The 13717-nt window shown below is 47.0% G+C and overlaps 1 protein-coding gene across 3 annotated transcripts in view; it reads left to right on the top strand.

The window, feature by feature from the left end:
- The window catches only part of LOC115165028 (cell division cycle protein 20 homolog B), a 26337-nt gene extending 25677 nt beyond the window's left edge, over positions 1-660 (top strand). For all 3 annotated transcript variants that reach the window (XM_029718045.1, XM_029718044.1, XM_029718046.1), the window contains one exon: positions 500-660. In XM_029718045.1, the coding sequence (XP_029573905.1) occupies positions 500-597 (98 nt within the window). In that variant the 3' untranslated portion in view covers positions 598-660. The remainder of the gene's footprint in view (positions 1-499) is intronic.
- Positions 661-13717: the final 13057 nt, after the last annotated feature.

Below are 13717 nucleotides of genomic sequence, written 5' to 3' on the forward strand. Positions count from 1 at the left end.
GAACATGCCATACTAATAAAGGCATTTTAATCAATTATATGAAGAGTGCCTTGGTCCTCCTTTCTTTTTGAAGACCAACTCAACCCTTTTACCAAAGAGCACCTTCTGTCTACCAACATTTACTATTGTGTACCTTAGTAGCGCTTCCCTTCCTCCTCTTTCTACTGTTGGAAAAGCATTCCAGGTGAAGCTGGTTGAGAGAATGCCAAGAGTGTGCAAAGCTGTCATCAAGGCAAAGGGTGGCTACTTTGAAGAATCTGAAATATATTTTGATTTGTTTAACACTTTTTTGGTTACTACTTGATTCCATATGTGTTATTTCATAGTTTTGATGTCTTCACTATTATTCTATAATGTAGAAAATAGTAAAAATAAAGAAAAACCCTTGAATGAGTCGGTGTGTCCAAACTTTGGACTGGTACTGTATATAAGCTGCCTGATAAGACCAGATATGTATTTTTCTCATTGTTACAATGCTGTTATTGTGATGGTCTTTCAGGTCACATGGGTCGTGTTTTGCACCTGGCCCTCAGTCCCAGTGGAACCAAGCTCCTCTCAGCTGGAGCAAACTGTCTGGGCCATGTCTGGAACACCTAGAACACAGAACACCTAGACCACAGAACACCTAGAACACAGCACACCTAGAACACAGCACACCTAGAACACAAAGAATACTGAACACATAGAACACATTATACCTAGAACACATAGAACACCTAGGACACAGAACACAAATAACACCTACACCTACAAACACATTATACCTAGAACACACAACACATACAACACCTAGAACACATAGAACACATTATACATAGAACACAGAACATATAGAACACACAGAACACCTACAACACAGAACACATAGAACACCTAGAATACAGAACACTGTCATGACGTTGGCCTGTGGGTAAGGTTTATGACCCCCCCATAAATACCTTTCTCCCTTCCCCTCTCTGACCCTACTGAAGGACTGGAATAGCCTGTGTTAAATATAGAGAGTCTGGGAACATCAAACAAATGGGGAAAAGGAACCATATTTTGGTAATAAAACCAGTTGGAAATATGCTTGATAACGTAATGAGTATGTATGTCAGTTCATTGTTATCTGAGACGTTATGATTGATGGCAGGACGACATAAACTGTACCGGAGAAAGTATACACTCTCTAGTTATCAGAGTCACATGGAATTGTTATGCAATTGAAATGTTTGATATTGAAATTGTTTGTTAGGAGATTAAATGTAATTTTAGCTTCCAAATGAGAGAATTGGGTTTTCATAGGGAAAGTGCCCTGCCGATCAGTGGCCAACCCTGTGAAGAGACATGGGGTTATAAACGATGAAACCCCTCCTTTCCCCCTCTCCACTATATAAGTCTTTGACGAAAAGACATTTCTGGGTTCCAGTACGGGAGGACTGCAGCCTCTACGTTATAAGGACAGACACATATCAAGAACAGAACTAAGCCAACCTCGGCGTGAGCTATGGTATGAACTGGTATGAACTTTGAGCTTATTCACTACAGAAGTGATACTTCCTAGCCGTTGAGTTAGCCGCTGCTAACGTGGGCTAGGAAAGGACGGACGACGGATCCAGTCTAACAACCAGACGAAGATACCACCACCATTGACATTCTTCCACTACACAACAGGAAGATCTGTTGGCCAACCACGGCCAGCATCTACGACCAATCTATCGAAGCGCAGCTCAGAGTAAATATTTATTGCATTTTCCTTTTCCAAATGGGCGGTAATTTAGAATGCATAAGATAATGTATTTACGATAGCATAGCTGCTGTTTCTGTGTTCCTAAATCTTCCCGCTCTTTCATTCAAGCCCAACCCCCTTTTCCTTTGTGTAACCAGCCATGATACAGGCTCAGTCCACCAGGACGTTTTCTGTATGACATCATATGAATTCTGTGTATTTGTAATTCTGTGTGATTAGTTAGGTATTTAGTAAATAAATAATTAAACCCAATTTTGTATTGCTGATTCAACTTGTTAGCCAGGGTTCGTGAAGATAACCAAGAATTTATAACTTTCATGATGAGATTGAAAATAAGATAAGATTGACTGCTATCGATGTAAAATATTACTAAGTATTTTAAGAGTTTATTCAGAAGATAACAGCTCTATAAACGTTCTTCTGTGGTGCCCCGACTTTCTAGTTAATTACATTTACATGATTAGCTTAATCAGGTAATATTAATTACAGAGAAATAATTTTATAAATTAGCATGTCATATCACTTAATCCGGCATAGCCAAAGACACGACAACACCTAGATCATAATATACCCAGAACACATAGAACACCTAGAACACCTAGAATACAGAACACCTAGATCATAATATACCCAGAACACCTAGAAGTCAGCTCCTTTCCCTTCCTCTCAGCTGGGGCAGATTCTCTGAGCCATGTCTGGAACTCCTGGAATCAACACAGACACGCAGACGCATGCACGTACACACACGCACGCACGCACGCACGCACACACACACACACACACACACACACACACACACACACATTCAATGAGATAGGAATGGGCTGTAGTCATGAGAAGTGAGAAATGATTCAGGTGCTTGAGGTTTGACTTCTAACACAACAGATCCTCTCAGAGCCAGACGAAATGACACCTGAGCCTTTCTGAGAGATGTGTGTGAATCAAATAACATCTAATTGTATTGGTCACATACACGTGTTGAGCAGATGTTATTGGTCACATACACGTTTAGCAGATGTTACTGGTCACATGGTTAGCAGATGTTGTTGGTCACATACACACGGTTAGCAGATGTTATTGGTCACATACACACGTTTAGCAGATGTTATTGGTCACATATTTAGCAGATGTTATTGGTCACATGGTTAGCAGATGTTATTGGTCACATACACACGTTTAGCAGATGCTATTGTGGGTGTAGCGAAATGCTTGTATTGTCAGATCTGGCCACGACTGGTTCCAGCTGAACTTTCGCAGTAATTTGTCTAAATGCATTGTCGTTCAGTTGTAAGATCAGTCAAATGATTGGATATGTTTGTGATAACATGATGTTCATTTGATGTTGTGTTGTATTGTGGTGTATTTTTCATAAATAAAAACTGTGTTTATTTGATGAAACAAAAGTACACATTTTAGGCCATATATATCACATTAATAAAGCATACAATTGTCTGGCCACTCCGGCAGTTCAGCGCAGTCTGGCCACTCCGGCGACTGTTGACTGGCGGGCAGCTCCGACGACTGTTGACTGGCGCGCAGCTCCGACGACTGTTGACTGGCGGGCAGCTCCGACGACTGTTGACTGGCGGGCAGCTCCGACGACTGTTGACTGGCGGGCAGCTCCGACGACTGTTGACTGGCGGGCAGCTCCGACGACTGTTGACTGGCGGGCAGCTCTGACGACTGTTGACTGGCGAGGCTGGGTTTACGCACTTGAAGGCTAGTGCGGGGAGCGGGAACAGGACGAGTCGGACTGGGTTGACGCACTTCCGGGTCCGCACGAGAGACAGGAGCTGGAAACCCAGGGCTATGGAGGCGCACAGTCGGTCTAGATCTTACCTCCTGCACAACCCGCCTTGGCTGGATGGAGTGCTCGTACAGGGCAGACTGGGCTGTGCAGGGGCCTGATGGTAGCCGTGCGTAGAGCGGGAGTTGGGTAGCCTGGTCCTCGGAGGCGTACCGGCGACCAGATGCGCTGCGCAGGCATCCTCCTACCAGGCTGGATGCCCGCTCTAGCACGGCACCTGTGAGGGGCTGGAATAACTCGCACCGGACTGTGCGTGCGTATGGGTGAGATAGTGCGCTCCTCAGCGAAACATAGCTCTCTCCACCCCATACGCTCCTCCATATAACCACGGGTAGCTGGCTTCCGGCTCTTCCTACGCCTAGCCAAACTACCCGTGTGCCCCCCCAAAAAAAATTATTGGGGGTGCCTCTCGTGCTTCTCCCTCAGCGCGTCCATGGCCTCGTACCTCCGCCTCTCTGCCTTGGCTGCCTCAATTTCCCTCTGCGGGCGGCGATAATCCCCAGCCTGGTGCCAAGGTCCGGCCCCGTCCAGAACTTCCTCCCAGGTCCACTTCTCCCGCCAGTCCAACTCGAAGTCCCTCTGCTCCTTCCTCTGCTGCTTGGTCCATAGTTGGTGGGTGATTCTGTCACGGTTGTCGTCGGTTAAGGAGGACCAAAACGCAGCAGGTATGTGCAGGCTCATCTTGATGTTTATTTATTTTCAAAAATGAACGTACAAAAATAACAAAAACACGAACGATCAACAAAAACAGTCTGGTAAGGCACAAGGCGAAACACAGAATAATCTCCCACAAAATACAAGACAAACACACCCAACTAATATAGGACTTCCAATCAAAGGCAACACCAAAAAGCTGCCTTCAATTGGAAGTCCAACCCCAATTAACTCAACATAGAACCACACACACTAGACTAAACATAGAATACATGAAAACCAAACAGTGCCCAAAAACCCCGGAATACTTAAATCAAATGCCCCTTTCAACAAACACACCACCTCGAACCACATAAAACGAATACCCTCTGCCACGTCCTGACCAAACTACAATACCAATTAACCTTTATACTGGCCAGGACGTGACAACAATAGACCTGTTCTGCTGTTCAGACTTCCTCCATGTCAATATATCACCATAGAGACTGCTTCATTCTGAAAATCAGTCTCAAACACCTTACATACAACACTCCAATCCAACTCTTACTAGAAAACTATCACTTTCTGAACAACGTGTCTGCAGTAGATTTAAAAAAAAGTAAACGTTATGTAAAATAAAAAGAAAAGAAAGTAGGACACATTCCTCAGATAGGAATATGAGGTAGTCAATCTGAGGTAGTCCATGTGAGGTAGTCCATGTGAGGTAGTTAATCTGAGGTAGTCAGTGTGAGGTAGTCAGTGTGAGGTAGTCAATGTGAGGTAGTCATTCTGGCCTGTGAGTGTGTGTGTCTTGTCTGTGTCTGTGTCTGTGAGTGTCTGTGTGGGTAATGATCTCTGCACAATCACCTTGGAGGAGATAAATGAAGGGGGACATTGAAGTGGATCAGTGAAGACAGGAGGCATGTTGATGAGGTCATGGCACATACATACTGACAGATATAGAACAGTGTTTCCCAACCCTGGTCCTCCAGTCCCCCCAACGCTGGTCCTCCAGTACCCCCAACCCTGGTCCTCCAGTACCCCCAACCCTGGTCCTCCAATACCCCCAACCCTGGTCCTCCAATACCCCCAACCCTGGTCCTCCAATACCCCCAACCCTGGTCCTCCAATACCCCCAACCCTGGTCCTCCAATACCCCCAACCCTGGTCCTCCAGTACCCCCAACCCTGGTCCTCCAATACCCCCAACCCTGGTCCTCCAATACCCCCAACCCTGGTCCTCCAATACCCCCAACCCTGGTCATCCAATACCCCCAACCCTGGTCCTCCAATACCCCCAAACCTGGTCCTCCAGTACCCCCAACCCTGGTCCTCCAATACCCCCAACCCTGGTCCTCCAATACCCCCAACCCTGGTCCTCCAGTACCCCCAACCCTGGTCTTCCAGTACCCCCAACCCTGGTCCTCCAATACCCCTAACCCTGGTCCTCCAATACCCCCAACCCTGGTCCTCCAGTCCCCCCAACCCTGGTCCTTCAATACCCCCAACCCTGGTCCTCCAGTCCCCCAACCCTGGTCCTCCAGTACCCCCAACCCTGGTCCTCCAATACCCCCAAACCTGGTCCTCCAGTACCCCCAACCCTGGTCCTCCAATACCCCCAACCCTGGTCCTCCAATACCCCCAACCCTGGTCCTCCAGTACCCCCAACCCTGGTCTTCCAGTACCCCCAACCCTGGTCCTCCAATACCCCTAACCCTGGTCCTCCAATATCCCCAACCCTGGTCCTCCAGTCCCCCCAACCCTGGTCCTTCAATACCCCCAACCCTGGTCCTCCAGTCCCCCAACCCTGGTCCTCCAGTACCCCCAACCCTGGTCCTCCAGTACCCCCAACCCTGGTCCTCCAATACCCCCAACCCTGGTCCTCCAATACCCCCAACCCTGGTCTTCCAGTACCCTCAACCCTGGTCCTCCAATACCCCCAACACCTGGTCCTCCAGTTCCCCCAACCCTGGTCCTCCAATACCCCAAACCCTGGTCCTCCAGTACCCCCAACCCTGGTCCTCCAGTGCCCCCAACCCTGGTCCTCCGATACCCCCAACCCTGGTCCTCCAGTACCCCCAACCCTGGTCCTCCAGTTCCCCCAACCCTGGTCCTCCAATACCCCCAACCCTGGTCCTCCAATACCCCCAACCCTGGTCCTCCAGTACCCCCAACCCTGGTCCTCCAATACCCCAAACCCTGGTCCTCCAATACCCTCAACCCTGCTCCTCCAATACCCCAAACCCTGCTCCTCCAATACCCCAAACCCTGGTCCTCCAATACCCTAAACCCTGGTCCTCCAATACCCCCAACCCTGGTCCTCCAATACCCCCAACCCTGGTCCTCCAATACCCCCAACCCTGGTCCTCCAGTACCCACAACTGTACAGATTTTCTTTGTAACCCTGGACAAACTCACCTGATTCGACTCATTGAGGGTTTGATGATTAGTTGACAAGTTGAATCAGGTATGCATACAAGCTATATAGTTTTGTTAGACTTCAGTGCAGCTTTTGACATTATCGATCATAGTCTGCTGAATGAAAAACATATGTGTTATGGCTTTACATCCCCTGCTATATTGTGGATAAAGAGTTACCTGTCTAACAGAACACACAGGGTGTTCTTTAATGGAAGCCTCTCCAACATAATCCAGGTAGAATCAGGCATTCCCCAGGGCAGCTGTCTAGGCCCCTTACTTTTTTCAATCTTTACTAATGACATGCCACTGGCTGTGAGTAAAGCCAGAGTGTCTGTGTGTGCGGATGACTCAATACTGTACATGTCAGCTACTACAGCGACTGAAATGACTGCAACACTTAACAAAGAGCTGCAGTTAGTTTCAGAATGGGTGGAATAAGTTAGTCCTAAATATTTCGAAAACTAAAAGCGTTGTATTTGGGACAAATAATTCACTAAAACGTAAACCTCAACTAAATCTTGTGATAAATAATGTGGAAATTGAGCAAGTAGAGGTGACTAAACTACTTGGAGTAACCCTGGAGTGTAAACTGTCATGGTCAAAACATATTGATACAACAGTAGCTAAGATGGGGAGAAGTCTGTCCATAATAAAGAGCTGCTCTGCCTTCTTAACAACACTATCAACAAGGCAGGTCCTACAGGCCCTAGTTTTGTCACACGTGGACTACTGTTCAGTTTTCTCGTCAGGTGCCACAAAAAGGGACTTAGGAAAATTGCAATTGGCTTAGAACAGGGCAGCACGTCTGGCCCTTGGATGTACAGAACAGGGCAGCACGTCTGGCCCTTGGATGTACACAGAGAGCCAATATAAATAATATGCATGTCAATCTCGAGAGACTGACTTCATCACTACTTGTATTTATGAGAGGTATTGACATGTTGAATGCACCGAGCTGTCTGTTTGAATTTGTTGCGCACAGCTCGAACACCCATGCATACCCCACAAGACATGCCACCAGAGGTCTCTTCACCATCTCCAAGTCCAGAACAGTCTATGGGGGGGGGGGTGCACAGTGCTACATAGAGCCATGACTACATGGAACTCTATTCCACATCAGGTAACTGATGCAAGCAGTAAAATTAGATTTAAAAAACAGATAAAAATACACCTTATAGAACAGCGGGGACTGTGAAGCAACAGAAACATAAGCATAGACACATGCGTAACAACACACGATAACATACGGTGTCACGGTTGTCATAGGAATGAGTGGACCAAAGTGCAGCGTGTGTATCATTCCACATTTTATTTATACTGTGAAACTATGCAATACATAAATAACCTTGAATGACCCCAAAAAATATCTATAAATAAATAAAACGTGACGCAGAGGTGAAACAGACACTACTCAAAACTAATCTCTCACAAACCCAGGTGGGAAAAAAACCTACTTAAGTATGATCTCCAATTAGAGACAACGAGGACCAGCTGCCTCTAATTGGAGATCATCCCAAGCAAAACCAACATAGAAATACAAAACTAGAACATGAAAATAGAAATACAAAACATAGCAAAAACACCCCCTGTCACGCCCTGACCTACTCTACCATAGAAAATAACATCTTACTATGGTCAGGGCGTGACATACGGACTATACACACATGCATTTTGTGCTGAAGATATGTGGTGGAGTAGGGGCCTGAGGGGACATTAGTTTCCTTGGCAAAAAAAATACCGATACTGAGACAGAGACAGGGACAGCAGTTGCTGTCTCCAAATGTACACGCTGCACCTAAAGCACCACTGAGCATGTCGACTGGCACCTACGCTTTTCTGTTGCTCATTAGACACAATTAGATTTCATTCTTGAAAGTGTGTTTCCTGACCGATTCCACATTTGGTTTGTGATGTTCTTGAAATGCCTATTCCCATTTGAACTTGGCTGTCCTTTTAAATGGTTGATAGCACAGTGATAGACATTTGGGTGACTAAACTAAACCAAAAATCTGAAATAGTTTTTTCCATTATTTCCATTATTTATACAACAACTTAATGTGTTATCGCTGGTCTTCATCTAATAGCAGAACCTAATGACCTGGATTGTAGTTGAGATTACATTTAAAAGTACACGGAAGGCTGTTCCAGATTCATGAAGTTACAGGCCTTCATAGTATTATTTGGTAATATATGACTTATGAAGTAATGGTTGCATTTAATTTCCTCTTTTAAACCCACCCTTTGGAATGATGTCAATAACAACAGTGACTACATTAGTTATTAAGAGATCTCTCATTAATCTTTCTCACGATAGCACATTGGTAGTAGTCAGTGAGTAATATCAAAGCTATGTAGGGCTGGGCTTGGTTAAAACCCTGGATGGCAGACAAAATACATATATTGAAGGTTTATTTTGAATTGTACATATTTGCAGCTAAAAGGTAATGTGCAGCATACATAAACCTACATAAGTAAGTAAATAAAACAAAACATATCCGACGTAGTATACAATATTACAGTTAAGCGGCATTAAGCAGTCTCACAGAGTAAGCCATAGGACTGTTGTAGTATCTGTCAGTCACAGCAGGGGGAAGGTTCAGTTTGTGACTGGATCAGGTAGTAAGGGGGAAGGTTCAGTTTGTGACTGGATCAGGTAGTAAGGGGGAAGGTTCAGTTTGTGACTGGATCAGGTAGTAGGGGGAAGGTTCAGTTTGTGACTGGATCAGGTAGTAAGGGGAAGGTTCAGTTTGTGACTGAAACAGGTAGTAGGGGGAAGGTTCAGTTTGTGACTGGATCAGGTAGTAAGGGGGAAGGTTCAGTTTGTGACTGGATCAGGTAGTAAGGGGGAAGGTTCAGATTGTGACTGGATCAGGTAGTAGGGGGAAGGTTTGGTTTGTGACTGGATCAGGTAGTAAGGGGGAAGGTTCAGTTTGTGACTGGATCAGGTAGTAAGGGGGAAGGTTCAGTTTGTAACTGGATCAGGTAGTAAGGGGGAAGGTTCAGTTTGTGACTGGATCAGGTAGTAAGGGGGAAGGTTCAGTTTGTGACTGGATCAGGTAGTAGGGGGAAGGTTCAGTGTGTGACTGGATCAGGTAGTAAGGGGGAAGGTTCAGTTTGTGACTGGATCAGGTAGTAAGGGGGAAGGTTCAGTTTGTGACTGGAACAGGTAGTAAGGGGTAAGGTTCAGTTTGTGACTGGATCAGGTAGTAGGGGGAAGGTTCAGTTTGTGACTGGATCAGGTAGTAAGGGGGAAAGTTCAGTTTGTGACTGGAACAGGTAGTAGGGGGAAGGTTCAGTTTGTGACTGAAACAGGTAGTAGGGGGGAAGGTTCAGTTTGTGACTGAAACAGGTAGTAGGGGGAAGGTTCAGTTTGTGACTGGATCAGGTAGTAGGGGGAAGGTTCGGTTTGTGACTGGATCAGGTAGTAAGGGGGAAGGTTCAGTTTGTGACTGGATCAGGTAGTAGGGGGAAGGTTCAGTTTGTGACTGGATCAGGTAGTAGGGGGAAGGTTCGGTTTGTGACTAGATCAGGTATTAAGGGGGAAGGTTCAGTTTGTGACTGGATCAGGTAGTAAGGAGAAGGATCGGTTTGTGACTGGATCAGGTTGTAAGGAGAAGGTTCAGTTTGTGACTGGATCAGGTAGTAAGGGGGAAGGTTCAGTTTGTGACTGGATCAGGTAGTAGGGGGAAGGTTCAGTGTGTGACTGGATCAGGTAGTAAGGGGGAAGGTTCAGTTTGTGACTGGATCAGGTAGTAAGGGGGAAGGTTCAGTTTGTGACTGGATCAGGTAGTAAGGGGGAAGGTTCAGTTTGTGACTGGAACAGGTAGTAAGGGGGAAGGTTCAGTTTGTGACTGGATCAGGTAGTAGGGGGAAGGTTCAGTTTGTGACTGGATCAGGTAGTAAGGGGGAAAGTTCAGTTTGTGACTGGAACAGGTAGTAGGGGGAAGGTTCAGTTTGTGACTGAAACAGGTAGTAGGGGGGAAGGTTCAGTTTGTGACTGAAACAGGTAGTAGGGGGAAGGTTCAGTTTGTGACTGGATCAGGTAGTAGGGGGAAGGTTCGGTTTGTGACTGGATCAGGTAGTAAGGGGGAAGGTTCAGTTTGTGACTGGATCAGGTAGTAGGGGGAAGGTTCAGTTTGTGACTGGATCAGGTAGTAGGGGGAAGGTTCGGTTTGTGACTAGATCAGGTATTAAGGGGGAAGGTTCAGTTTGTGACTGGATCAGGTAGTAAGGAGAAGGATCGGTTTGTGACTGGATCAGGTTGTAAGGAGAAGGTTCAGTTTGTGACTGGATCAGGTAGTAGGAGGAAGGTTCAGTTTGTGACTGGATCAGGTAGTAGGAGGAAGGTTCAGTTTGTGACTGGATCAGGTAGTAGGGGGAAGGTTCAGTTTGTGACTGGATCAGGTAGTAGGGGGAAGGTTGAGTTTGTGACTGGATCAGGTAGTAGGGGGAAGGTTCAGTTTGTGACTGGATCAGGTAGTAGGGGGAAGGTTCGGTTTGTGACTGGATCAGGTAGTAAGGAGAAGGTTCAGTTTGTGACTGGATCAGGTAGTAAGGAGAAAGTTCAGTTTGTGACTGGATCAGGTAGTAAGGAGAAGGTTCAGTTTGTGACTGGATCAGGTAGTAGGGGGAAGGTTCAGTTTGTGACTGGATCAGGTAGTAGGGGGAAGGTTGAGTTTGTGACTGGATCAGGTAGTAGGGGGAAGGTTCAGTTTGTGACTGGATCAGGTAGTAGGGGGAAGGTTCAGTTTGTGACTGGATCAGGTAGATCTGCCACTGACATGGCCTCTCATCTGAGGCAGCCATTTGTAGTCATCCTGGGATTCGGTGTTAATGTCGGAGATGAGTGTGTGTCCCACACATCTTGGCTTGGAATGTCACACCAAGTGTGTGGCCGGAGATGGATAATGGCTTAGGTGGGTCAGGATTGTGTCTAAAACAGGTGTACATGACTTTGCACTTGGTTGGGTTGAACTTCATCTTGTTTGGTTCTGACCAGTCGGCTAATTAGTTGAGGATCTGCTGTATGGTGGAAGTGTCACCTATGGGTCTTGATTCGATGAGGTTCAGGTCATCCACCTAGGCCCAGGTGTTGCATAGGGTACCCTCTGATGTACCATTGACGTGAGCCACGAATACAATTGGACCAAGCCGTGTGCCGTGGGGGCAGGCCACAGGAGAGTTTTCGGGCCTGCGATACAGTGTCATGGTATTTTGTCACCTGACTACTGTCGGAATGGAAGTTACAAATCCATGGCATGATCTCTGGTCGGTCAGATAATTCCAAAAGGTGTTTCATTGCATTGGTGTGATCCACAAGATCAAAAAAGGTCTTCCTGGTTAGAACAGAGAGTAGTTTCCTGTGCACTTCCCATGGTTCAACAGTCGGAAGTGAATGCAGTTAGGTCTGACAGGTTTAGTGGTGGTTATGATGTGGTTACAAATAACTGGTCATTCAATTGTCTGGGTCGAGCCGCTCAACTTTGATTGAGACTGTCTTTTTAGTGCTGGTCAGAGATTTCATTTGATGGCACCATGTGGCTGGGTTCACCTTCTTGTTTTTCTGGATTTCGGTGTGGTAGAAGGTTGATCTTGCTGCCTGGATCTGTCTCTGGGTTGTGTTTCTCAGAGTGCTCCAGGAAGGCCAGTCTTTTTCACTGAAGGTTTTCTGTCTGCTTTGAATCAACTCTTTGATTCTCGGTGAAATCAGCTCCTTATCCTGTGCATGCATCCTAACCACCCCTTTGGGAAGTAAGCTGCGATGGTGTAATGCAGGGTCTTATAGAAGTTGTCTGTTTTCTCCTGTGGGCTCTTGAATTGCTGTAAATCGATCAAATCTCCATTAGGAGTTGCTGCCCAGCCTGGATAGGAGACCAAAGAGAAGCTGTAGCTAGATAAACTCTCCACTAGGAGTTGCTGCCCAGCCTGGATAGGAGACCAAAGAGAAGCTGTAGCTAGATAAACTCTCCACTAGGAGTTGCTGCCCAGCCTGGATAGGAGACCAAAGAGAAGCTGTAGCTAGATAAACTCTCCACTAGGAGTTGCTGCCCAGCCTGGATAGGAGACCAAAGAGAAGCTGTAGCTAGATAAACTCTCCACTAGGAGTTGCTGCCCATCCTATTGTTTTTTTTCTGATAGTGGATATAACGTTAAACGATCTGATGTTTCAAAGGTACAAATTCGATATTTTATACAAGGTTTGTGTCACGTCTGCTCCCCCCCCCCCCCCCTGATGCTTGAGGGCGCCAGGCTGCCTTGCATCACGCACTCCTGCGATCTATTACGCACACCTGCCTTCCCTCGTCACGCGCATCAGCAATATTGGACTCACCTGGACTCACTCATCACTTGTTTGTTAACTCCCCTATATTTTTCAGTTCCCTTGCTCTGTTCCCGGCTGCTGCATTCTGTCACATGGAATGACGCTGGAGAGATGAAGCAGGTATGGGGAGTCAAACATTTAATGAGGAGCGGATGGGAACAGTGTCAGCAAACGAGTAATACAGACAAAAAACAATTAATGCAGCAGCCAACATACAAAGCATCGGGGAGTACTGACGTTCCGGTTGCTGGTGACATCGGCTCTGGGTCGCCGCCGATGGAACCGGGAGTGCCTATCCAGCTCGTCGGGCTTCCACGCCCTAGCTGGCTCGAGAGGTTTCCTTGCCCCGGTTGGCTCGGATGGCGCCCATCCCACATCGGGTCTCAGCCGGATCATCAGTTCTTGTTCGCCCAGCCGGTCCAGGAGTTCTTTGTTTTGTTGGTGACGTCAGGGTGGATTCCACCGCCGATGTAACCGGGGGTGCCTAAGCCGGCCCGTCGGGCTTCCATGCCCTGGCTGGATCGAGAGGTTTCCTTGCCTCGGTTGGCTCAGCAGGTTTCCATCCCACGTCATGCTCCACCGGATCATCTGGCTCTCTCGCTGCAGCGGGATCGACAGGCGTCTTGCCTAAGCCGGATCGTCGGGCTTCCATGCCTCAGCCGGCTCGCCAGGCTCCCACGCTCCTGCCGGTTCGTTCGGCTTCCACACCCTATCACGCCCCATCCGGCAATATGTTGATTCAACCAGTTTGTGCACAGCGGGAAGCTGCTAAATGGAGAGTTTAAAATAAAGATAAGGGAGGGCCA

This window comes from Salmo trutta, chromosome 27 (genome assembly GCF_901001165.1).
Source record: "Salmo trutta chromosome 27, fSalTru1.1, whole genome shotgun sequence".
NCBI classification, from domain to species: domain Eukaryota; kingdom Metazoa; phylum Chordata; class Actinopteri; order Salmoniformes; family Salmonidae; genus Salmo; species Salmo trutta.